Source organism: Cherax quadricarinatus, chromosome 29, assembly GCF_038502225.1.
Source record: "Cherax quadricarinatus isolate ZL_2023a chromosome 29, ASM3850222v1, whole genome shotgun sequence".
Lineage (NCBI taxonomy): Eukaryota > Metazoa > Arthropoda > Malacostraca > Decapoda > Parastacidae > Cherax > Cherax quadricarinatus.
The window spans coordinates 1,842,327-1,867,318 of record NC_091320.1 but is presented as its reverse complement, the minus strand read 5'-3'; the positions used below and the strand labels follow the sequence as shown (position 1 = coordinate 1,867,318).

The 24,992-nt window shown below is 43.2% G+C and overlaps 1 protein-coding gene across 1 annotated transcript in view; it reads left to right on the top strand.

Annotated features, from left to right (window-relative positions):
- Nucleotides 1–24,992, top strand: part of LOC128690655 (UDP-glucuronosyltransferase 2A3-like) — a 56,716-nt gene that overhangs the window by 20,423 nt on the left and 11,301 nt on the right. The window contains exons 2-7 of the mRNA XM_053779393.2: nucleotides 4,223–4,399; nucleotides 9,302–9,432; nucleotides 10,471–10,676; nucleotides 22,303–22,481; nucleotides 22,875–23,066; nucleotides 23,191–23,328. Coding sequence (XP_053635368.1) covers nucleotides 4,223–4,399; nucleotides 9,302–9,432; nucleotides 10,471–10,676; nucleotides 22,303–22,481; nucleotides 22,875–23,066; nucleotides 23,191–23,328 — 1,023 coding nt within the window. The remainder of the gene's footprint in view (nucleotides 1–4,222; nucleotides 4,400–9,301; nucleotides 9,433–10,470; nucleotides 10,677–22,302; nucleotides 22,482–22,874; nucleotides 23,067–23,190; nucleotides 23,329–24,992) is intronic.

Below are 24,992 nucleotides of genomic sequence, written 5' to 3'. Positions count from 1 at the left end.
TATGATTCTAATTATACTATTTTTACGGTCACAATACCATTAGTTACCATACCACCACTAACACACCGCCTTTAATTACAACACCTTACCACTACACCACCACTGACTTTGACCACATCATCACAACACCACCACAAGACCACACGGCAACACCACACGGCAACACCACACGGCAACACCACACGGCAACACCACACGGCAACACCACACGGCAACACCACACGGCAACACCACACGGCAACACCACACGGCAACACCACACGGCAACACCACACGGCAACACCACACGGCAACACCACACGGCAACACCACACGGCAACACAAAAGTCAACTACATTTATTTCTGGTCACTGCGATCCAAGAAGTTACATATCCTGAAATATAGAAGCTTATTAAGCCTGAAGCTCTTCATTAGTTGTGTTATCATGGCAGCCTCGAAGCTACTCAGGTGCGACACTAAGAAATTATCGCAAGAAAATCAATGTTTCATTTTTTTCATATTTCATCCAAAAAAAAAGCTAATCGGGACCTACACAGGTGAAATTAAGTGCAAACTTTTCTCCAGGTAGGACTGTCCAGCTTTTAAGAAAGTTTTATGTAGGCCTAGAGTACACAAGACAAATCCGGTATAATGGTCTTCGGGGCACACTGATGTTATTTACGCATAAAAGAACTTTAAGTTGATTTAACTTAAGATAAATAAAGTTAAGCACTGTCTTATTTCTCATCAGAAGAGACATTTTCCAATTATTTCATAGAAACCAAGTTGATTAATAAAATTAGTATGCAACTTACACACCCAAACACCGTAACATTGTTTCCCTTAAGAAAAACACATCAACAATAAAAGTTGGAAGTTGACCAGAAGTTGAATTTTCCTGTTATTGCACAAAATACAACAAAATTTACAGCCTAGACTCATGAAACGTTCCATCCATTTTTACGAGGCTTCAGTCCGCCTACTGAAGCTTGCAGGACCCGATGTCAAGGTCATGGTAGATTATTTCACGTCATATTACTCTGCTTTAACAAAGAATAATGGAAGACTACAGATCACCCAGAAAAAATTTATCCTGGGCCTAAGAGAGCATGTTGGCCAGGATGAATTACAACACCTGGATATACTGAATGTTAAAGACAAAGTAAAGAAAGTGAAGTTAAATCGTGTTTATGAAAAATTTCTCACAAGCAATATTCGAAATGTCTTGCTGCCAAGTTTGTCAAGGTTAGGAACCCAAACCGGTATGTTACTAGGGAAGGTGAACTTTGTAGTACCTATAGTAGGTGGTCAGGCTTCCAACACCTTTTTATTACGCAACAGTAAAGGAGTGGAACGGTTTAACTGAATGTCAAAATTAGGAACCCAAACCGGTATGTTACTAGGGAAGGTGAACTTTGTAGTACCTATAGTAGGTGGTCAGGCCTCCAACACCTTTTTATTACGCAACAGTAAAGGAGTGGAACGGTTTAACTGAATATGTCAAAACCAGTCCTAGCATGAGCCAGTTTAGGAAGAGAGCTAAAAGGTTCCTGATGAATGAAGCTACAGAGAGGAAGGAGAGTGATGTCCAGTGTAGTTAAATTGGTGTACCATGAAAGGAAAAGATTCCCCCTTTGTAGAGGAAACAGAAACAAAAAGTTCCCAATTATATCGGGTGGAGTCTCTTGTCCTGCCCCGATGAGCGGGACACAACCTCCCTCACCTGTGTTCAACAACCGGTTTTCCACCAGAATCAGTAACTGAATAGCCGCAGAGCGAAAGAATGGAGCCCATGCAAGGTGCTTCTCCTGTAACATGTTCAGTAAGTAGAATAAGATGAGGACAAGCGACCCAAAGAGAACGAGGGAAATTTGTCACTGATACTTAGGTGAGAACAAGACATCTACACAGGACGAGGCTGTCGCAGAAGATGTAGTAGGTTCGCCGGTCTTGGCCCGGCCCGGGTCTTTTCCAGATGTTGACCCGGCGAAGTCTAGCTGTTAAACCATACCATGAGTTGGGATAGAACCCGCGGTCAGTCATATAACTCCAGACCGACGCGTTAGCCACTGGGCCGCTGGTTACAATAAGATTCCAGCCCCGCCTGTGGTATGGTTTGTTTGCAATTGTGTCATTACGGTTTCGTGAGTCAGTCTAGCTGTTTCAGTCTACTACATTTTTCACAGATGTGGCTACACCTTGACACCACCAAGTGACACTCCAGTACATAACCGTCAACGCTTACGACCATCTCGCCAACCTGGAGGAGGTTACCTGGAGGGTAACCTAACATCTCGAAATGATCCGCATGCTAATGACTTTCTTTTAGGATTAACGATATTTTATTACATGTAAACAAAATTTTGCATATTGCAGAAAAGAAATAAAGATGTATATATATATATATATATATATATATATATATATATATATATATATATATATATATATATATATATATATATATATATATATATATATACCAGAATCGCACCCATAGTGAAGATAAGGAAACGGGGTGCATAAAAGGCAATTGTTAAGAACACAACGACGAATCACAAGATCAGATTGATCAGGTCCTGATCCACCATGATGCCTGGTCACAGACCGGGCAGCGGGGGGCATTGACCCCCGAAACTCTCTCTCCAGGTATATGGTGAGCATGAGGTAACACTGATAGAACTCGTGAGGATTTAATGAAATGATCAACGAGGAATTAGACGAGAGGAAATACGACACAACATGATGTAGAAGAGAACTGAACATTAAAAGTACAATATTAAATGATCTAATTTTCACAGCCCTCATGACTTCGCTAGTCCTGACGTCATGACTTCGCTAGTCCTGACGTCATGACTTCGCTAGTCCTGACGTCATGACTTCGCTAGTCCTGACGTCATGACTTCGCTAGTCCTGACGTCATGACTTCGCCAGTCCTGGCATCATGACTTCGCCAGTCCTGGCATCATGACTTCGCTAGTCCTGACGTCATGACTTCGCTAGTCCTGACGTCATGACTTCGCTAGTCCTGACGTCATGACTTCGCTAGTCCTGACGTCATGACTTCGCTAGTCCTGACGTCATGACTTCGCTAGTCCTGACGTCATGACTTCGCTAGTCCTGACGTCATGACTTCGCTAGTCCTGACGTCATGACTTCGCTAGTCCTGACGTCATGACTTCGCCAGTCCTGGCATCATGACTTCGCCAGTCCTGACGTCATGACTTCGCTAGTCCTGACGTCATGACTTCGCCAGTCCTGGCATCATGACTTCGCCAGTCCTGGCATCATGACTTCGCTAGTCCTGACGTCATGACTTCGCTAGTCCTGACGTCATGACTTCGCTAGTCCTGACGTCATGACTTCGCTAGTCCTGACGTCATGACTTCGCTAGTCCTGACGTCATGACTTCGCTAGTCCTGACGTCATGACTTCGCCAGTCCTGACGTCATGACTTCGCCAGTCCTGGCATCATGACTTCGCCAGTCCTGGCATCATGACTTCGCTAGTCCTGACGTCATGACTTCGCTAGTCCTGACGTCATGACTTCGCTAGTCCTGACGTCATGACTTCGCTAGTCCTGACGTCATGACTTCGCTAGTCCTGGCATCATGACTTCGCCAGTCCTGACGTCATGACTTCGCCAGTCCTGACTTCATGACTTTGCCCGTCCTGACGTCATGACCCCGCCAGTCCTGACGTCATGACTTCGCTAGTCCTGACGTCATGACTTCGCCAGTCCTGACGTCTTTATACAACTGGCCACCGAGATCAGATGCACAGTTTTCTGACATTAAAAAAATATATTTGGCAACATTATAATAAGTTGGGCAAATATTTTTGTTAGTGGGTTTGAGAAAGACCTACCTAGTATGGGCCAGTAGGCGTTCTGCAGTGTTCCACCTTCCTTGGTTGCTTCATTTAATCCTCTCGTGTGATGTTTATGTCCTACTGTTAGTGTAGTTACTTAACTATAGTGCCTCGTGTCCTGGTGGACCCTCGCTCCACACCACGAGGGTCCAGGTTCGATTCCCGGCGAGGGTAGAAACATTGGGCGTGTTTCATTACACTGTTGTCTATGTTCCCCATCAGTAAAATGGGTAAATAAAGATATTAGTATTATTTTTAATTTCATTCCATATTGTGAATCCAGTCAGGAACATTGGGTACTTAATGCAGTTCCATAATTTTACACATAAAGGCAGATGAATACATTCTAAGTGACAATAACATGTGTTTCAGGAGTCTTGGTGGCTGGTGTTTGTGATGGTTAGTGTCGGGGCAGTGATGACTGAACAAGCTGGTACAGCGGGTGATTATGGAGGCATGAGAGTGCTGGTGCTGCACCCGATAGCCGCTGGGTCTCATGTACTCACTCTGAGGGCCCTGTGCCAAGCACTCGTCGCTAAGGGACACCAGGTTAGTAATCCATCACTAGTGTTAATGTACATAATGATTATCAAGATGGAAACTTCCCCACATCCTTCTATGTCGCACCAACAGAGCCCACTCAGGTTACCACGATTATTAACTTACTAAACAACAAGTACCACCACTACTGTACAATCAATATTTGCACCAATAACTCATTACAGTTGTGACCGGGTGTGGAAGTGTGAATTGCTCATTACTCTATAATTTGTTCATGATTGTAGCCAAAGTATAAACGTAAGTAACCATTCTACAGAATTCATTACCTTTGTAACTTGTGAGCTCATTACCTTTGTACCTAGTTCAGCTATCAAAACTTTGGGGGCCCAGTCCCTGGACCCATTACGTACCTCTGTAATCTGTAAATACCTTTGTAACTTGTCATGATTGTGACCAGACTTACCTGGAGTTCATTACCTTTTGTAAATTGTGAGTTCATTACCTTTGTAAATTGTGAGTTCATTACCTCTGTAACTTGCTCAGCTATCAAAACTTTGGAGTCCAGTCCCTGGACCCATTATGTACCTCTGTAATCTTTTGACTACCGCCCACAGGATGGGTATGGGGTGCATAATAAACATATTAAACTAAAAAACTAACTACTGTACAAACGACCGACTTGGATCCTTTCACCAACCATTACATTACTCTTTAACAAATCACTAGAAACCAACACTTACCCGGCATCACTTAAAATAGCAAGAATTACACCAATACACAAAGGTGGTGACCCAACAGATGTAAACAACTTAAGGCCAATATCAAACTTGCCTTTACTTTCCGATATCTTCGAGAAGCTCATACTAAACATTATGCTAAACAAATAACGAAAAATGTATCTAAAACACTTGTTATCCTCTCAAAGATACGTTACTATGTACCACAAACACTACTACTTACACTATATTATTCAGTGATCTACCACTACCTTAACTATGATATTTGTACCTGGGGAGGGGTGTCACTAGCACGTTAAGAGACCATACAGTAAGTGTCAGGGGCCCGAGACTGTTCAACTGCCTCCCAGCACACATAAGGGGGATTACCAACAGACCCCTGGCAGTCTTCAAGCTGGCACTGGACAATCACCTAAAGTCGGTTCCTGATCAGCCGGGCTGTGGCTCGTACGTTGGTTTGCGTGCAGCCAGCAGTAACAGCCTGGTTGATCAGGCTCTGATCCACCAGGAGGCCTGGTCACAGACCGGCATTGACCCCCGGAACTCTCTCCAGGTAAACTCCAGGTAAACAACAAATCTAATACCAATAATAACCCAACAAAAACCTGCAGTGCGAATGACCACCCAATCAACTGCCAGACAACCTCCCCCCCTCTCACTCTTCGAAGACCTAACCCACCTACTCACTATACAAAACATTCACTCGTACTACTGTGCAACCTACATTTACAGAATAATCAACTCTATTACAAAACTCGACCTGAAGCGCTCTCTTGACAGTTGCAATATGAGCCATAGACACAATACTAGGCACAAAAATCTTTATGACATTCCCCATGTCAGGCTAAATCTCTTCAAAAATTCAATGTACATAAAAGGAACCAAAATCTGGAACTCTCTGCCAGGAATCTCCAGAACCACTGACTCAGTTAACATTAAGATAAGATAAGATAAGATTTCGTTCGGAGTTTTAACCCCGGAGGGTTAGCCACCCAGGATAACCCAAGAAAGTCAGTGCGTCATCGAGGACTGTCTAACTTATTTCCATTGGGGTCCTTAATCTTGTCCCCCAGGATGCCACCCACACCAGTCGACTAACACCCAGGTACCTATTTGCTGCTAGGTGAACAGGACAACAGGTGTAAGGAAACGTGTCGAAATGTTTCCACCCGCCGGGAATCGAACCCGGGCCCTCCGTGTGTGAAGCGGGAGCTTTAGCCACCAGGCCACCTTATCTCCTTAACCTATCCCAGCCCATCATAAATACATATATAGAAACTATACATGCATTTGCTCAATATCATCAACATGGGTCAAACATTATAATCAATAAACTTACTCTCAATATCTGTAATCCTCTCAAACGTTAATCAGTCCATTGTGTCAGCTTTAGGTTATTAATCAAAACTGTAATTCCTCTAACATTATTATAATTATAATTATTATTATTATTATTATTATTATTATTATTATTATTATTATTATTATCAAAAAATTTAACTTATTAAAGCCATATAGCATAAATTAATAAAATATTCAATAATCTTGTATTCATTATAAACTCCTTAATTTAAAATTACACTCACCTAAGTTTACCTGGAGATTACCTGGAGAGAGTTTCGGGGGTCAACGCCCCCGCGGCCCGGTCTGTGACCATATGTACAAAATTACTCCTACTGTTATTCTCTAATTAATCTTAAGTTAGTCTTAAGTTTGCCTGAAATACTCTGTATATAAAGTGAGTTTCTTCCTGAACACCCAAGTGTCATATTCCTTTGTACAAACATACTAAAAAATCTTCATATTTTTATTGTGGGTCTTCAATCTGGTCCCCCAGGATGCCACCCACACCAGTCGACTAACACCCAGGTACCTACTTGCTAGGTGAACAGGAACTGCAGGTGTAAGGAAACATACCCAATGTTTCCACTGGGCTGGGGATTGAACCCCGGGCACTCAGTATGTGCGGCGAGAGCGTTGTCAACCAGGCCACGGTACATAACTCTCGTTGAATGTATTTTAGACTCGTCCAACTGAAGATATATCCTTGTACGTGAATGGAAAAAAAACAAAAAGAATATTAATGAGTAAAGTGAAATCCACTGTTATTGATTTTTATTATTAATTAACTTACAAGAAAACTCGTCCAAATGTGGAGAATCAGGTGACACTTGTGATTCAGGAAACACAGATGATGATGTGCGGTACACCTGCACTCACTTGTCTGATGTCATCAGTAATGCAGTACACCTGCACTCACTTGTCTGATGTCATCAGTAATGCAGTACACCTGCACTCACTTGCCTGATGTCATCAATAATGCAGTACACCTGCACTCACTTGTCTGATGTCATCAATAATGCAGTACACCTGCACTCGTCTGATGTCATCAGTAATGCAGTACACCTGCACTCACTTGTCTGATGTCATCAGTAATGCAGTACACCTGCACTCACTTGTCTGATGTCATCAGTAATGCAGTACACCTGCACTCACTTGTCTGATGTCATCAGTAATGCAGTACACCTGCACTCACTTGCCTGATGTCATCAGTAATGCAGTACACCTGCACTCACTTGTCTGATGTCATCAGTAATGCAGTACACCTGCACTCACTTGTCTGATGTCATCAGTAATGCAGTACACCTGCACTCACTTGTCTGATGTCATCAGTAATGCAGTACACCTGCACTCACTTGTCTGATGTCATCAGTAATGCAGTACACCTGCACTCACTTGTCTGATGTCATCAGTAATGCAGTACACCTGCACTCACTTGTCTGATGTCATCAGTAATGCAGTACACCTGCACTCACTTGTCTGATGTCATCAGTAATGCAGTACACCTGCACTCACTTGTCTGATGTCATCAGTAATGCAGTACACCTGCACTCACTTGTCTGATGTCATCAGTAATGCAGTACACCTGCACTCACTTGTCTGATGTCATCAGTAATGCAGTACACCTGCACTCACTTGTCTGATGTCATCAGTAATGCAGTACACCTGCACTCACTTGTCTGATGTCATCAATAATGCAGTACACCTACACTCACTTGTGTAGATGTCATCAATAATGCAGTACACCTGCACTCACTTGTCTGATGTCATCAATAATGCAGTACACCTACACTCACTTGTGTAGATGTCATCAATAATGCAGTACACCTGCACTCACTTGTCTGATGTCATCAGTAATGCAGTACACCTGCACTCACTTGTGTAGATGTCATCAATAATGCAGTACACCTGCACTCACTTGTCTGATGTCATCAGTAATGCAGTACACCTGCACTCACTTGTCTGATGTCATCAATAATGCAGTACACCTCCACTCACTTGTCTGATGTCATCAGTAATGCAGTACACCTGCACTCACTTGTCTGATGTCATCAGTAATGCAGTACACCTGCACTCACTTGTGTAGATGTCATCAATAATGCAGTACACCTGCACTCACTTGTCTGATGTCATCAGTAATGCAGTACACCTGCACTCACTTGTGTAGATGTCATCAATAATGCAGTACACCTGCACTCACTTGTCTGATGTCATCAGTAATGCAGTACACCTGCACTCACTTGTGTAGATGTCATCAATAATGCAGTACACCTGCACTCACTTGTCTGATGTCATCAATAATGCAGTACACCTACACTCACTTGTCTGATGTCATCAGTAATGCAGTACACCTGCACTCACTTGTCTGATGTCATCAATAATGCAGTACACCTGCACTCACTTGTCTGATGTCATCAGTAATGCAGTACACCTGCACTCACTTGTCTGATGTCATCAATAATGCAGTACACCTGCACTCACTTGTGTAGATGTCATTAATAATGCAGTACACCTACACTCACTTGTGTAGATGTCATCAATAATGCAGTACACCTACACTCACTTGTGTAGATGTCATCAATAATGTGGCACACCTGCACTCACTTGTGTAGATGTCATCAATAATGCAGTACACCTGCACTCACTTGTCTGATGTCATCAATAATGCAGTACACCTACACTCACTTGTGTAGATGTCATCAATAATGCAGTACACCTACACTCACTTGTGTAGATGTCATCAATAATGCAGTACACCTACACTCACTTGTGTAGATGTCATCAGTAATGCAGTACACCTGCACTCACTTGTCTAGACATTATCAATAATGTGGCACACCTGCACTCACGTGCCTTGCTCTTGATTACACAGGTGACAGTGGTAAGGTGGCAGGAAGCTAGACAGTTACCAGTAGTGGACCATCCCAGCATCACAGAGATCGTCCTCACCATTAATAACACGGATGGTTCTGTACCTTACATGACGCTTGAGGAGACTGCCAGGTAACCATCTTCTCTCACATCTTTTAATTAATATATTTTTTATTAATAATGATTATTATTTCTTCTTCTTCTTCTTCTTTTTTTATTATTATTATTATTATTATTATTAGTAGTAGTAGTAGTAGTAGTAGTGGTAGTAGTAGCAATGGTCGTAGTAGTGGTAGTATTTTTTAGCAATAATATTATTAGTTTTATTTTTATTATACTAATTATTATTAATTTTATTATTATTATTATTATTATTATTATTATTATTATTATTATTATTATTATTATTATTATTATTCAGTGAGAAGAGCTACACCTTCAGCAGTGATACAGTTTCTGGGGAATTTGATGTAATTCTGGTTTTTTTCCAGACAATGAAAGAGCATCACACGGGGAGATTTCTTAAAATTATCTATAATCTGCATTAGTTACTCGCTTTTGCTAATGAGTTATTGCAGGTGTTAAATCCCACATAACTCACAGTTAGTTTAGTTTAACATCTTTATTAAGCATCACATACCCATCCTGTGGTCGGTAGTCACTAGATTACAGAGGTACATAATGGGTCCAGGGTCTGAACCGCAAGTTTTGATATATGACATTTCCTGAACATTTCTGAGCGAGTTTTCTCTGAATTCATTAATTTTATCGCACTCCGGTACATAATGACGCAGGGTGTGACAATAGTCCATCTGGCAAAGTTTACATTTCGTTTGGTCTACATCTGGTGGTGGTGATTTAACCTGCCAAAGATACTTGTAACCCAGCCGGAGCCGGGCAGTAGTGACATCCAAGAGTCTGCTTATCTTGTTGGATGCACCATAGACATGTGGCTCCTCCTGCATGATAGAATGATGATAGATGGACTGACTTGTGTCAGTCTCCCTAAGTCTAAAGTCAATAAAGTTCAGTTGAAGTTCTTTTCGTAGTATTGATCTCAAACTGCTAACTGACAACCCAAGATTGTAATCTACTCCCTCTTTGAAAGTAAATAACTTAGCCAATTCATCAGCTCACGCTAATGTTCTGCCTGTGGTTGTGATGTTGCAGCTTCGTGATGCCTCAGGAAATCATGTGGAGTCATGGGACATCGTGGAAGGTAATACCGTTGGACGCCTTCATCACAGTGTCTGCATACTGTAAGGCACTGCTGGGGGATCTGCCCCTGCGCCATCACCTGCGACTGCAGCGCTTCCACGTGGCCGTCGTCGACATTATTTACAACGAATGTGGTCTGGCCCTGGCTCATGATCTAGGTGCGTTGTGGATCTGGTGCTTTGTAAAGTGTCACTCTTTTAGCTTCTTGCAGGTGTCACTGTACACCGTGTATGACAAGCCCATATTGGAGTATGCAGCACCAATATGGAATCCACGCCTGGTCAAGCTCGTCATAAAACTAGGGAAAGTGCAAAGGTTTGCAACAAGACTAGTCCCGGAGCTTATGTCCTACGAGGAGAGGTTAAGGTAAATCAACCTGACGACACTGAAAGGCAGGAGAGATAGGGACGACATGTTAACGACATTGGATTGGGACAGGATGTTTCAGAAATGGAACACAGCAACAAGGACACAGCTGGAAGTTGAAATCTCAGATGAGTCACAGGGATGTTAGGAAGTATTTCTACAGCCATAGAGTTGTTAGGAAGTGGATTAATAATCTGAACAGTGATGTAGTTGAAGCAGGATCCATACATAACCTTGAGAAGAAATACGATAAAGCTCATGGAGCAGGGAGAGAGTGAACCTAGTGGCGACTAGTGAAGAGGCGGGGCCAAGAGCTATGACTCGACCCCTGCAACCACAATCAGATGAGTACACACACTTGGAAGATTTCACACAACCATCACTTGTATGTCTTGTTTACTTCAACTTAACCATCTGTGACCCTACTGCCTCATCCTACACCAGCTGCGTCTTGCTACACATATCACAGCCATATACTCATCACAGCCATATACTCATCACAGCCATATACTTTACAAACTGAAGATAACTCACTGTGAGTGATAGTCAATGAATATATATATATATATATATATATATATATATATATATATATATATATATATATATATATATATCCTTTGATTAATATTTATGCCTATTTTAAATTAATTTAAATGTCCTAATTTTATAAATGATGCTCAAATTCGTGTATGATGGTCAGATTTTGCCCTTTCGGCTACAAAGTCGTGTTGCCACTATGCATAGTCATGTAACAGATTTTGACGTGAATGTGAGTAGAAGAGGTTTGCGAGGCACAGAGAAGTGACGGAGTATTCCTGTCAGGATTGTAACCTTCCTTCACTTCACACAGTTTTACTCGCTTAAGGGATTCCCAGCTTAGGTTTCTGAATTTTCTCTGCAACGAGGATTTTTTTCTTATACAAGTCAGCAAATTTAAAATAAATTTTGATATGCTAGACGGCGAGGCGTTCAAGCTGTACCGAGCAACATGCAAAGTGTAGCTGGAATGTGACGGTGTGTTGGGTCAGCCTGTTCTGCAGGTCGAGCCTGTGATATTTGTTGTGCAGGTCGAGCATGTCATATTTGTTGTGCAGGTCGAGCATGTTATATTTGTTGTGTAGGTCGAGCATGTCACATTTGTTGTGCAGGTCGAGCCTGTCATATTTGTTGTGCAGGTCGAGCATGTCACATTTGTTGTGCAGGTCGAGCATGTCATATTTGTTGTGCAGGTCGAGCATGTCATATTTGTTGTGCAGGTCGAGCATGTCATATTTGTTGTGTAGGTCGAGCATGTCATATTTGTTGTGCTGGTCGAGCATGTCATATTTGTTGTGCAGGTCGAGCATGTCATATTTGTTGTGCAGGTCGAGCATGTCATATTTGTTGTGTAGGTCGAGCATGTCATATTTGTTGTGCAGGTCGAGCATGTCACATTTGTTGTGCAGGTCGAGCATGTCATATTTGTTGTGCAGGTCGAGCCTGTGATATTTGTTGTGCACGTCATCTTCGTCGAGTTGACCTTCAGTCATCTCTCAACTCAAAGTTGTTACAGAAATTTTAATATTTGTTATTCTGGGTGAGATTAAGTTAGTAGCAAGTTTACTCAGGTATACACAAATACAGTTACATAGATTATCATACATAGCAGCATATGTATAGAGACACTGAGTTAACCCAAAAAAGTCAGTGACTTATTTCTACTGGGGTCCTTTTGTTACCTTATCGAAATATTACATTAATATAAATGTGGCTAATAAGCAATTATATAAAAATGATACATACAATAAATTATATAAAATATTGACTAGATCACATCGACACCATGCCTAACCCTTCTAGGGTAGGGTAGGTGCCTGTGCCCGAGCCTTTAGCTCATAAGACTGTCATTCCCATTTGCCCCCTTGGGGCGGGGATGGCAGACAGAGAGGCCTAGCTTGTGGCTAGGCCTGGGGACAGTTTGTCCCAAAGATGAGGAGGTACTTGTGCCTCCTCCCATGGGAGACTTAGGTCTCAGACACTCCCTAAAGAGGGAGCCAAGGCCGGGCCACCACTTGGTAAAGGCCCGGGCCGGGAGAATACCGGCTAATCTTTAATAATAATAATAATAATTGACTAGATGATAAAGATAGAATAAGTTGACCACAAGAATTATGACAGTATATAAAAAATATGAAGACTAGTAAATTACAATAGATTTCAGTCTGAAAATTAATTATCAATCTGTTGGAAGACAACGAAAAATAGAAGAAATGAATATATGTTAAAAATTAATAATCGCCTCTAAGGAATGGATTTATTGGTCAAATAACAGATGTTGATAGTGACTTGCCTCTCCTTGGTGGGGCAGCCAGATACACATTGTAAACAGCAGTAGATTGTGCCAGGATCCGTTGTTTACCTGGAGCTTACCTGGAGGGTATTCCGGGGATCAACGCCCCCGCGGCCCGGTCCATGACTAGGCCTCCCGATGGATCAGGGGCTGATCAACTAGGCTGTTACTGCTGGCCGCACGCAGTCCGACGTACGAGCCACAGCCCGGCTGATCCGGCACTGACTTTAGGTATCTGTCCAGCTCTCTCTTGAAGGCAGCCAGGGGTTTATTGGCAATTCCCCTAATGCTTGATGGGAGGCTGTTAAACAGTCTTGGGCCCCGGACACTTATGGTGTTTACCCTTAGTGTACCAATGGCGCCCCTACTTTTTATTGGGGGCATTTTGCATCGCCTGCCCAGTCTTTTACTTTCGTAGGGAGTGATTTCTGTGTGCAGATTTGGGACCATTCCTTCCAAGATGTTCCAAGTGTAGATTATGATATATCTCTCCCTCCTGCGTTCCAACGAGTACAAGTCAAGTGCTTCCAAGCGTTCCCAGTAGTTAAGGTGCTTGACAGAGCTTATACGTGCAGTAAAGGATCTCTGTACACTCTCTAGATCTGCGATTTCACCTGCTTTGAATGGAGATGTTAATGTACAGCAGTATTCCAGCCTAGAGAGAACAAGTGATTTGAAAAGGATCATCATTGGCTTGACATCTCTCGTTTTGAACGTTCTCATTATTCATCCTATCATTTTCTTTGCACTTGTGATCGTGGCACTGTTGTGATCCTTGAAAGTGAGATCCTCAGACATTACTACTCCCAGGTCCCTTGCATTATTTTTTCCGCTCTATTGTATGGCCAGAGTCTGCAGTATACTCTTCTAGTTATTATCTCCTCCAGTTTTCCATAACGGAGTAGTTGGAATTTGTCCTCATTGAACATCATATTGTTTACCGTTGCCCACTGGAAAACTTTGTTTATATCTTCTTGGAGGTTAACCGCGTCCTCAGCAGATGACAGCCTCATGCAGATCCTAGTATCATCCGCAAAGGATGATACGGTGCTGTGATGTATATCTCTGTCTATGTCTGATATGAGGATGAGGAATAAATTGCGGGCGAGTACTGTGCCTTGTGGAACAGTGCTCTTCACTATGGCAGCCTCCGATTTAACTCTGTTGACCACTACTCTTTGTGTTCGATTTGTTAGGAAGTTGAAGATCCATCTCCCCACTTTCCCAGTTATTCCTTTAGCACGTATTTTATGGGCTATTACGCCATGATCGCATTTGTCAAATGCTTTTGCAAAGTCTGTGTATATTACATCTGCATTCTGATTTTCTTCCAGTGCATCCAAGGCCATATAATAGTGATCCAGTAGTTGTGAGAGGCAGGAGCGACCTGCCCTGCACCCATGTTGCACTGGATTGTGCAGATTTTGGGAATCCAGGTGATTTGCAATCCTGCTTCTTAGCACTCTTTCAAAGATTTTTATGATGGACGTCAGAACTATTGGTCTATAGTTCTTAGCTAATGCTTTGCTGCCACCTTTATGGAGTGGGGCTGTATCCGTCGTTTTAAGTGGCTGTGGAATTTCACCCATGTCCAAGCTCCTCCTCCATAGTGTACTTAGGGTACGCGAGAGAGGTTTCTTGCAGTTTTAATGAAAACAGAGTTCCACGAGTCTGGGCCTGGGGCTAAGTGCATGGGCATGTTGTCAATGGCTTTTTCGAAATCTATCGGAGTTAGGGTAATGTCGGAAATCTGGCATACATTTATGGAGTTTTGAGGCTCATTCATGAAGAAATCATTTGGGTCGTCGATCCTCAGACCGATTAGTGGTTCACTAAACACAGTCGTACTGGGATTTCAATATTTCACTCATTTCCTTGTTGTCATCTGTGTAAGTCCCATCCTATCTGAGTAAGTCCCATCCTGTCTGAGTAAGGGCCTGATACTAGATGTGGTATTTGCCTTGTTTTTGGCATATGGAAAGAAATATTTTGAATTTCTTTCAATTTCACTAATAGCTTTAAGCTCCTCCTGGTTCCTGTAAGAGTCATTTAACTTAAGTTCGATAGTTTCCACTTCCCTGGTCAGCGCCTCCTTTCGTGTATCAGATATTCTAGCACTCCTGAGGAGCTCAGTGACTCTTCGTCGTCTTCTGTAGAGGGAGCATCTTTCTCTCTCCAGTTTACTCCTGCTCTTCTTCTTTCTTAGGGGAATATGCCTAGAACATGCTTCAGCTGCCAAGAAGTTGATCCTTTCAAGGCAATGGTTTGGATCCATATCATTTAAGACATCTTCCCAACATGTTTCGTTTAGGACATGGTTTACCTGGTCCCAGTTGATGTTCTTGTTGTTGAAGTTGTATTTTGTGAAGACACCTTCACAGGTACATGCATTCTGCTGATCAGGACCCCTATGCATGTACGTCTGGACTTCGATTAGGTTGTGATCAGAATTAGTTGTTTTTGATATTCTTATGTCTCTTATCAGGTCCTCATTATTTGTGAAGATAAGGTCAAGTGTGTTTTCTAGTCTTGTTGGCTCCACTATCTGCTGGCTTAAGGTGTGTTTTTTGCAGAGACTTAGTAGCTCATGTGTGTGTGACCTTTCATCTGCGCTACCTCCGGGGATTGTATCAGCTATAACATTATTTGCTACATTCTTCCATTTTGTATGCCTTAGGTTGAAATCACCAAGCAGTAAGATGTTTGGGGATGGAGCTGGAAGGTTTTCCAGACAGTAATCAATTTTCAGTAGCTGTTCCTTGAACTGTTGGGAGGTTGCATCTGGTGGCTTATATACAACCACAATGACTAGGTTTTGGTTCTCGATCTTTATTGATAGAACTTCAACTACCTTATTTGTGGTGTTCAGCAACTCTGTGCAGATGAGGGACTCTTTGACATACAGGCCAACCCTCCCTTGTTGCCTGTTCATTCTGTCGCATCTAAAAAGGCTGTAACCACTTATCCATATTTCACTGTCAAAGTGATCTTTTGTGTGAGTCTCTGTGAAGGCTGCAAACATTGCATTAGTCTCCTCTAGAAGTTCACTGATAAAAGGTATTTTGTTGGTGGATGGCTTAAGGCCCTGTATATTAGCAAATATGAACGAGGTTGTATTCTGTGTTTGTTGGGGGGATTTTGTTATTGGTTACAGGGGCAAACAAGAGGTCAGCGAATCTGGTAACAGCTTGAGGACGAGCTGCTGTGTGGATGTGTGTCAGCGTCCTGCTGGATGTTAATTTGACTGTAGATTTTAGGTCCTCAGTAGAGGTGAAGTCACGGTAGCTGTCAGCGCTGTCTGCTGGGAGGGGCTGTTGGTTGTTCCCACTTGGAGCTCTCTGGGAGCTTAGACATCGATTGCGTTCACGGATGTTGTGATTTGAGGAATTGAGTGCACACGCCCTGTGGCACACCTGACAGTTGCCTTATGGTCGAATTCCACGGTGTTGGCTCTGTAGTGGAAGTTTCTGGGAACCCGGCATATCTTGTGACACTGCTGGGCATTGGAGAGTGCCAGTGTGGTGACCTTATGGAACTTGATGGGCTGGGAGGGGAAAACTACCCTCTACAGGTGGAGTGTCGCTGGGAGCTGGGTGGGTCAGGCCGGGGAGTTGAATGGTGGAGGCGCAGGTAGCTTGGTGGGGATAGCCCGGGGTGAGGGGTGAGGGGCAGGGTCACTGAACACTAAACGGGGCGAGCCCGGGGTGAGGGGTTAGGGGTCACTGAACTCTACTCGGGGCAAGCCCGGGGAGAGGGGTGAGGGGTAGTCACTGTATACTACACACGATACTCCAATATAGACACTTTGTATTGTGCCAAAACAAAAGCATTCACATTGCTAAACTCACAAATTATGATGTAGTCACTTAGCCTTAATACCATAATCTGTAAGGATTTAATGTTAAGAATTAATCTAAGTCTGCCCGAAATGCCTAGCCATGCTAGGTGTCCTAGTGGCCCCCTCTGTAATTAGTATTTTATAACATGTAAACCACACAATACCCAAAACCTGTAAACCCCACATTGTAACCCTTATAGAGAATAAACTTGAAGTGAATTACACACTGTTGTTCACAATGTATTATCTGGAGTTTATCTGGAGAGAGTTCCGGGGGTCAACGCCCCCGCGGCCCGGTCTGTGACCAGGCCTCCTTAGGTCAGTGTCCCAGGATGCGACCCACACCAGTCGACTAACACCCAGGTACCCATTTTACTGATGGGGAACATAGACAACAGGTGGAAAGAAACACGTCCAATGTTTCTACTCTGGCTGGGAATCGAACCCAGACCCTCACCGTGTGAAGCGAGAGCGTTAACCACCAGGCCACCAGAGCCCTGTATTGCATACAAAAAAAAAATTATTTGTTTCCCATGTACATCAAGAAAGATGTGGGTATGTAACTGTTTAAACCAGTGTGTTCCCTTATCTTCACTGACATCTTCCCCCTCCCCCGTGGCGTGGGAGAGGAGGCACTGACTGGTCCCTCCCCCGTGGCGTGGGAGAGGAGGCACTGACTGGTCCCTCCCCCGTGGCGTGGGAGAGGAGGCACTGACTGGTCCCTCCCCCGTGGCGTGGGAGAGGAGGCACTGACTGGTCCCTCCCCCGTGGCGTGGGAGAGGAAGCACTGACTGGTCCCTCCCCCGTGGTGTGGGAGAGGAGGCACTGACTGGTCCCTCCCCTGTGGTGTGGGAGAGGAGGCATTGACTGGTCCCTCCCCCGTGGCGTGGGAGAGGAGGCATTGGCTGGTCCTTCCCCCCGTGGTGTGGGAGAGGAGGCACTAACCGGTCCCAACCTCGTTACTCTCAACACCACAGGCTTCCCACACCATATGCCTCTCATTATTCCATGCAGCAACACGTATTCATTTTTAAGTTAACTGGAAGCATGGCGCCTGTGCTGGAGGTAGATGTGTTTATGGGTTTCTTAGTTTAACATACATAAACCTACAATAGCGTTGAATTACCCGTCAATAACAAAATTATAAAGGCAGACGAACTGCGTATTGTAAGATTTCGAGTATACATTGTCTCACCATCGATAAACAAACTAAGCTGAAGAATACATTGGTCGGTACAGAGACCTGGAAAGCTGCTTGCGGACCTATACTTCCTGGATCTGTATAACAGATTACAAATGTAGATAAATGGTACAGAGAACCGATAAGTTGATAAATAAGACATACGTGCAATATTTGGGTATCTTTATTGTGGAAACGTTTCGTCATACAGTGGCTTCATCAGTCCAGTACAAAGAGTGGTGAAGATCCGAAGGAGTTTGAGGAAATCAGTCCCTCAGCCTGGTGTCGATGTAATGACTAATGGACTAATTGCGTCGACTCCAGGCTCAGGGACTGACTACCTTAAACTCCTTCTGATCTTCACCATTCTTCCGTGTATAGGACTGATGAAGCCACTGTATGACGAAACATTTCCACAATAAAAAATACCCGAATATTGCACATGTCTAATTTATGAAAGTGACCTCGTCCAAAGAAACCCTACAGGAAGTGACACTTTACTTCGCTCTTAATGATACGATAATTAAAACCTTAAGAATGTGTCTACGTGTTGCACCAGCTAGATGAATTACATGTTATTTGATGAGACTGTAACTTTGTTTAGGACCACTGTTTCTAGTGGAAATGGTGAGATACCTGAATTTCCTTAATGAACAGCAGGTCCTGTGCTGTACCACTGGTCTGTGAGGCTTATAATAGGAAGATTTCAAAGACAGCTCTTCTGGGACATGTCTGCACCAGCAGCAGCATCTGTGACATGTTTGCACCAGCAGCAGCATCTGTGACATGTCTGCAACAGCAGCATCACCTGTGACATGTCTGCACCAGCAGCATCACCTGTGACATGTCTGCACCAGCAGCATCACCTGTGACATGTCTGCACCAGCAGCATCATCTGTGACATGTTTGCACCAGCAGCAGCATCTGTGACATGTCTGCACCAGAAGCATCACCTGTGACATGTCTGCACCAGCAGCATCACCTGCGACATGTCTGCACCAGCAGCATCACCTGCGACATGTCTGCACCAGCAGCATCACCTGTGACATGTCTGCACCAGCAGCATCACCTGTGACATGTCTGCACCAGCAGCATCACCTGTGACATGTCTGCACCAGCAGCATCACCTGTGACATGTCTGCACCAGCAGCATCACCTGTGACATGTCTGCACCAGCAGGATCACCTGTGACATGTCTGCACCAGCAGCATCACCTGTGACATGTATGCACCAGCAGCATCACCTGTGATATATCTGCACCAGCAGCATCACCTGTGACATGTCTGCACCAGCAGCATCACCTGTGACATGTCTGCACCAGCAGCAGCATCTGTGACTTCAGCGTCTCTTCCCAGACACCCGGAAGCTTTCGTAATACGTCTATTCTCACATAAGTCCATTTCTGTTTATTCGTTGACTATCACTCACAGTGACTTATCTTCAGTTTGTAAAGTATATGGCTGTGATGGGTATGAGAATGGATGTACCATGAAAGACTCTGTAGGTGTATCAAGAGGCAGTCGGGTCACAAATGGTTAGGTTGACGTAAACATGACACAACTGATGGTTGTGTGACATTTTCCAAGTGTGTGTACTCACCTAATTGTGATTGCAGGGGTAGAGTCATAGCTCTTAGCCCCGCCTCTTCACTGGTCGCTACTAGATCTTCTTTCTAACTGCTCCATGAACTTAATCATACCTTTTCTTAAGGCTATGTATGGATCCTGCCTCCACTGTATATGCGAGTGTGTGTGTGTGTGTGTGTGTGTGTGTGTGTGTGTGTGTGTGTGTGTGTGTGTGTGTATGTGTGTGTGTATTCAGCTATTTGTGCTTACCTATTTAGGATTGTAGGTGTCGATTCATAACTCCTGGTAGCTACTAGGTCCACACTCTCCCTGCTCCATGAGCTTTATCGTATCTCTTCTTGAAGCTATAAAGCCATGTATAGATCCTGCCTCCACTACATCACTGTCCAGATTGTTCAACTTCCTGACAGATCTATGGCTGCAGAAATACTTCCTAACATCCCTGTGACTCATCTGAGATTTCAACTTCCAGTTGTGTCCTCTTGTTGCTGTGTCCCGTCTCTGAAACATTCTGTTCCTATACACCCTGTCACTTCCTCTGTGTTTTATATGTCATTATCCTGTCCTTTCCATATCTTCTGTCCTTCAGTGTCGTCAGTTGTAGAGTGTTGTTCAGTGTCGTCAGTTGTAGAGTGTTGTTCAGTGTCGTCAGTTGTAGAGTGTTGTTCAGTGTCGTCAGTTGTAGAGTGTTGTTCAGTGTCGTCAGTTGTAGAGTGTTGTTCAGTGTTGTCAGTTGTAGAGTGTTGTTCAGTGTTGTCAGTTGTAGAGTGTTGTTCAGTGTTGTCAGTTGTAGAGTGTTGTTCAGTGTTGTCAGTTGTAGAGTGTTGTTCAGTGTCGTCAGTTGTAGAGTGTTGTTCAGTGTCGTCAGTTGTAGAGTGTTGTTCAGTGTCGTCAGTTGTAGAGTGTTGTTCAGTGTCGTCAGTTGTAGAGTGTTGTTCAGTGTCGTCAGTTGTAGAGTGTTGTTCAGTGTTGTCAGTTGTAGAGTGTTGTTCAGTGTCGTCAGTTGTAGAGTGTTGTTCAGTGTTGTCAGTTGTAGAGTGTTGTTCAGTGTCGTCAGTTGTAGAGTGTTGTTCAGTGTTGTCAGTTGTAGAGTGTTGTTCAGTGTTGTCAGTTGTAGAGTGTTGTTCAGTGTTGTCAGTTGTAGAGTGTTGTTCAGTGTCGTCAGTTGTAGAGTGTTGTTCAGTGTTGTCAGTTGTAGAGTGTTGTTCAGTGTCGTCAGTTGTAGAGTGTTGTTCAGTGTCGTCAGTTGTAGAGTGTTGTTCAGTGTCGTCAGTTGTAGAGTGTTGTTCAGTGTTGTCAGTTGTAGAGTGTTGTTCAGTGTTGTCAGTTGTAGAGTGTTGTTCAGTGTCGTCAGTTGTAGAGTGTTGTTCAGTGTCGTCAGTTGTAGAGTGTTGTTCAGTGTCGTCAGTTGTAGAGTGTTGTTCAGTGTCGTCAGTTGTAGAGTGTTGTTCAGTGTTGTCAGTTGTAGAGTGTTGTTCAGTGTTGTCAGTTGTAGAGTGTTGTTCAGTGTCGTCAGTTGTAGAGTGTTGTTCAGTGTCGTCAGTTGTAGAGTGTTGTTCAGTGTTGTCAGTTGTAGAGTGTTGTTCAGTGTTGTCAGTTGTAGAGGTCTGAGCTTTGCCCAGACCTCTACAACCGCATTGTCCTCAAAGATTTAAGTTATACCATGAATTAAGAGAAGATCCTGAACTTCACCTTACGAAACACAAAACAAATGTGATAATAATTATGGACAAAGTAGATTATAGTGGAAAATGAACATGTAATTTGAAGACAGGAACATTATGCCTCTTAAGATTGTAACTACATGTTGCACGGTGCAGATGAGCTGTCCAAAAAAAAAATTGCAATATGCGAAATGACTGAAATATGTTGAGAGATGTAACTTTGCCCATTGGAGTTTGACAAAAAGAAAAAGTGTAATTTTTGTAATCCTGGTTTTTTTTTTCTGTACCGCTGACAGGATGAACACGGGGTGCTAATAAGCCAGCCTCTCAGGCGACACAAAGTTAAAACATTTTCTGCCTTTGTGTTAATTGGCTAAGCTGATATTTACACATTTACTGCGCTGAACACGTAAAGCAGATATTGATGTGAACACGGCTGCTATGTTACTCACGTCCTCACTCTTCTTTCTCTCCTGTTTTGTGTACTTGCTGGAAATTGCTCAGGATTCCCTATTATCTTTGATCTTTAACATATAATTCTCCTTATATTTTCATCACCTTAACACACAATTATTCTTTTCACTCATCTACCTAGCACGCAAACCTCATCTTCTCTTTTCTCCTCAACACACAAACGTTTTTTATTCTTTTCCTTAGCACGCAGTCTATTTTTCTCTTTGATAAACAATCCTCCTTTTTCTCGCTTCTAAGCACATAATTCTCATTTCCTTTTTCGTCTTAGCACCCAATCTTCTTTTTTTTCTTTTCTTCCTGATACCCAATTTTCCTCCTTTCATGTGTTCCCTCATTGGTCACAGGTGTTCCATCAGTGGGTTACTGGGCTTTCACTTTAGCCGGGGGCGAGGCTCAGTACACGACAGCCTTCAGTCCTCCCTCAGCAGTGCCCATTCTCTTCACCCACTACACAGACGTGATGACCTTTAACCAGCGTCTCGTCAACCACTTGTACGCCCTGGGCAGCCACGTTGTCATGCAGGTTAGTGATAAATTATGCAACTCAGCGGCCGCCATTCCAGTAGGGCGTTGACCATTCGTGCAGGTCAGTGGTCGTTCATGCAGCTCATTGAGCACTCATGCCGATCAGTGATCATTCCTGAAGGTCAATAACCATTCGTGCTGGAGAGTGATCATTCTTGCAGATTAATGCCTGTTCGTGCTGGTAAGTGACCATTTATGCATATCAGTGACCATTCATTCTGTTTAGTGATCACTTGTGTTGGTCAGTAATTGTTCGTTCGGGTCAGCAAATCATCCTAAGGAACATGAAGAATTATTTCTTTTTCATTAATGTTAACTTGTACAATAATGAGTCGCAATAGCTATTTTTCAATTGTCACACTGCCTCCAGTTTCTGCCATCACTCCCTCAGGTGCAGCAGGCAGTGACTTGGTGGCAGATCAAGAAGTACTTACCGTCTTCCCCGCCACCTGGGACGCTGCTGGCTGAGCTGTCCGGAATGTTGATAAACTCACACCCAGCTCTAGATTACCCAAGACTCCTGCCTCCCTCCTTCATCAATGTGGGCGGTTTACAGATCCAGCCTACCAAGCCACTACCAAAAGTAAGATATTTTCCCATTTATACCGTGTTTTAATGTCTACTCTTAGTTTATTTTGACGTTTTGTTCACTATAAGGACTGCCATCAATATCACACAATATTACTACCGTGACACTCTTCTTCCAGGATCTGGAGGAGTGGGTGGGAGGTTCTGGCTCTGCTGGGACCATCCTCTTCACTATGGGTTTCCTTTTCAATTCTCGCGTCTTTCCTGCGCACGTCATCAGCAATTTAATGGGCGCCTTCGCTAGACTTCCCCAACGGGTGAGATAGACGTCATTTATTTTTAATGGGGGAGTGGAAACTTAGTGTTCCAGCAGATACTTAATCATAGGGGAAATATCACTGACACGCCAATGATTTCCTTATTCATTGAATGGGTCATCATTTGATAAAAACATACAGGCAGAGACATTCCATTTTTTCCTAAAGTACAAAAGTTCACCTCGTCCCTGTGTTCACTTCACCTGATACAACAAACAACATATTTTTACACACCCTTTATCAACGCTTGTTAAAACATTACTAAGGATGCTCTTTAATTAGGGATCGCAATACCTTGCAACACAGCATCATAACACAACATTACCATACTAAATTCTTGCATATTACATGCCTTTTTGCAACACATCTACACTTGCTCCAAAAAAAAAGCACTTAATGGAACTAATCAAAAAATGAGACCAGAAAATGATCTCACTATAGATGCTGCGTGAGACGACAGAGATACAATGTAGGTCAGTAACGACGATCTTCAGTATATTACTGCGGAAAGGAAACCCACCAGAAAACGGAAAATTTGAAAATGCATCAACTATCATAAAAAAAAAGAAAAAAGAAAGGCAGTGGACCTCGGATTAGCGCCTCTGAGAAACACATTCTGCAAGGTAATGGAGAAGTCAAGAATGATTAAGTTAGCAAACGACAACAGTCAAACAGGAAGGATAAGGATGTGAAGACTGCATAATCACACATTAGCTAAGAACGCTAAACATGGTCCCTCATGGGAGAGTAATGTGCAAATTAGAAAATCAAATTGGAATAAAAGGGACGAAACTCTGCTCCTGCTGCTGCTGCTGCTGCTGCTGCTGCTGCTGCTATGACTGCTATGACTGGTGCTGCTATGACTGCTATGACTGCTGCTGCTGCTGCTATGACTGCTGCTGCTGCTGCTATGACTGCTACTACTACTACTAGTACTACTGCTACGATTGTTACTACTACTACTACTACTACTATTATTACTGTTACTACTGTTACTATTATTGTCACTACTATCACTAATAATATTAATAATCATGATAGTGCAAAATCACCAACACTGACCTGTGAGTATTGCTCGACCATCAACACTGACCTGTGAGTATTGCACAACCATCAACACTGACATGTGAGTATTGCACAACCATCAACACTGACATGTGAGTATTGCTCAACCATCAACACTGACATGTAAGTATTGCACAACCATCAACACTGACATGTGAGTATTGCACAACCATCAACACTGACATGTGAGTATTGCACAACCATCAACACTGACCTGTGAGTATTGCACAACCATCAACACTGACCTGTGAGTATTGCACAACCATCAACACTGACATGTAAGTATTGCACAACCATCAACACTGACATGTGAGTATTGCACAACCATCAACACTGACATGTAAGTATTGCACAACCATCAACACTGACATGTGAGTATTGCACAACCATCAACACTGACATGTGAGTATTGCACAACCATCAACACTGACCTGTGAGTATTGCACAACCATCAACACTGACCTGTGAGTATTGCTCAACCATCAACACTGACCTGTGAGTATTGCTCAACCATCAACACTGACATGTGAGTATTGCACAACCATCAACACTGACCTGTGAGTATTGCACAACCATCAACACTGACCTGTGAGTATTGC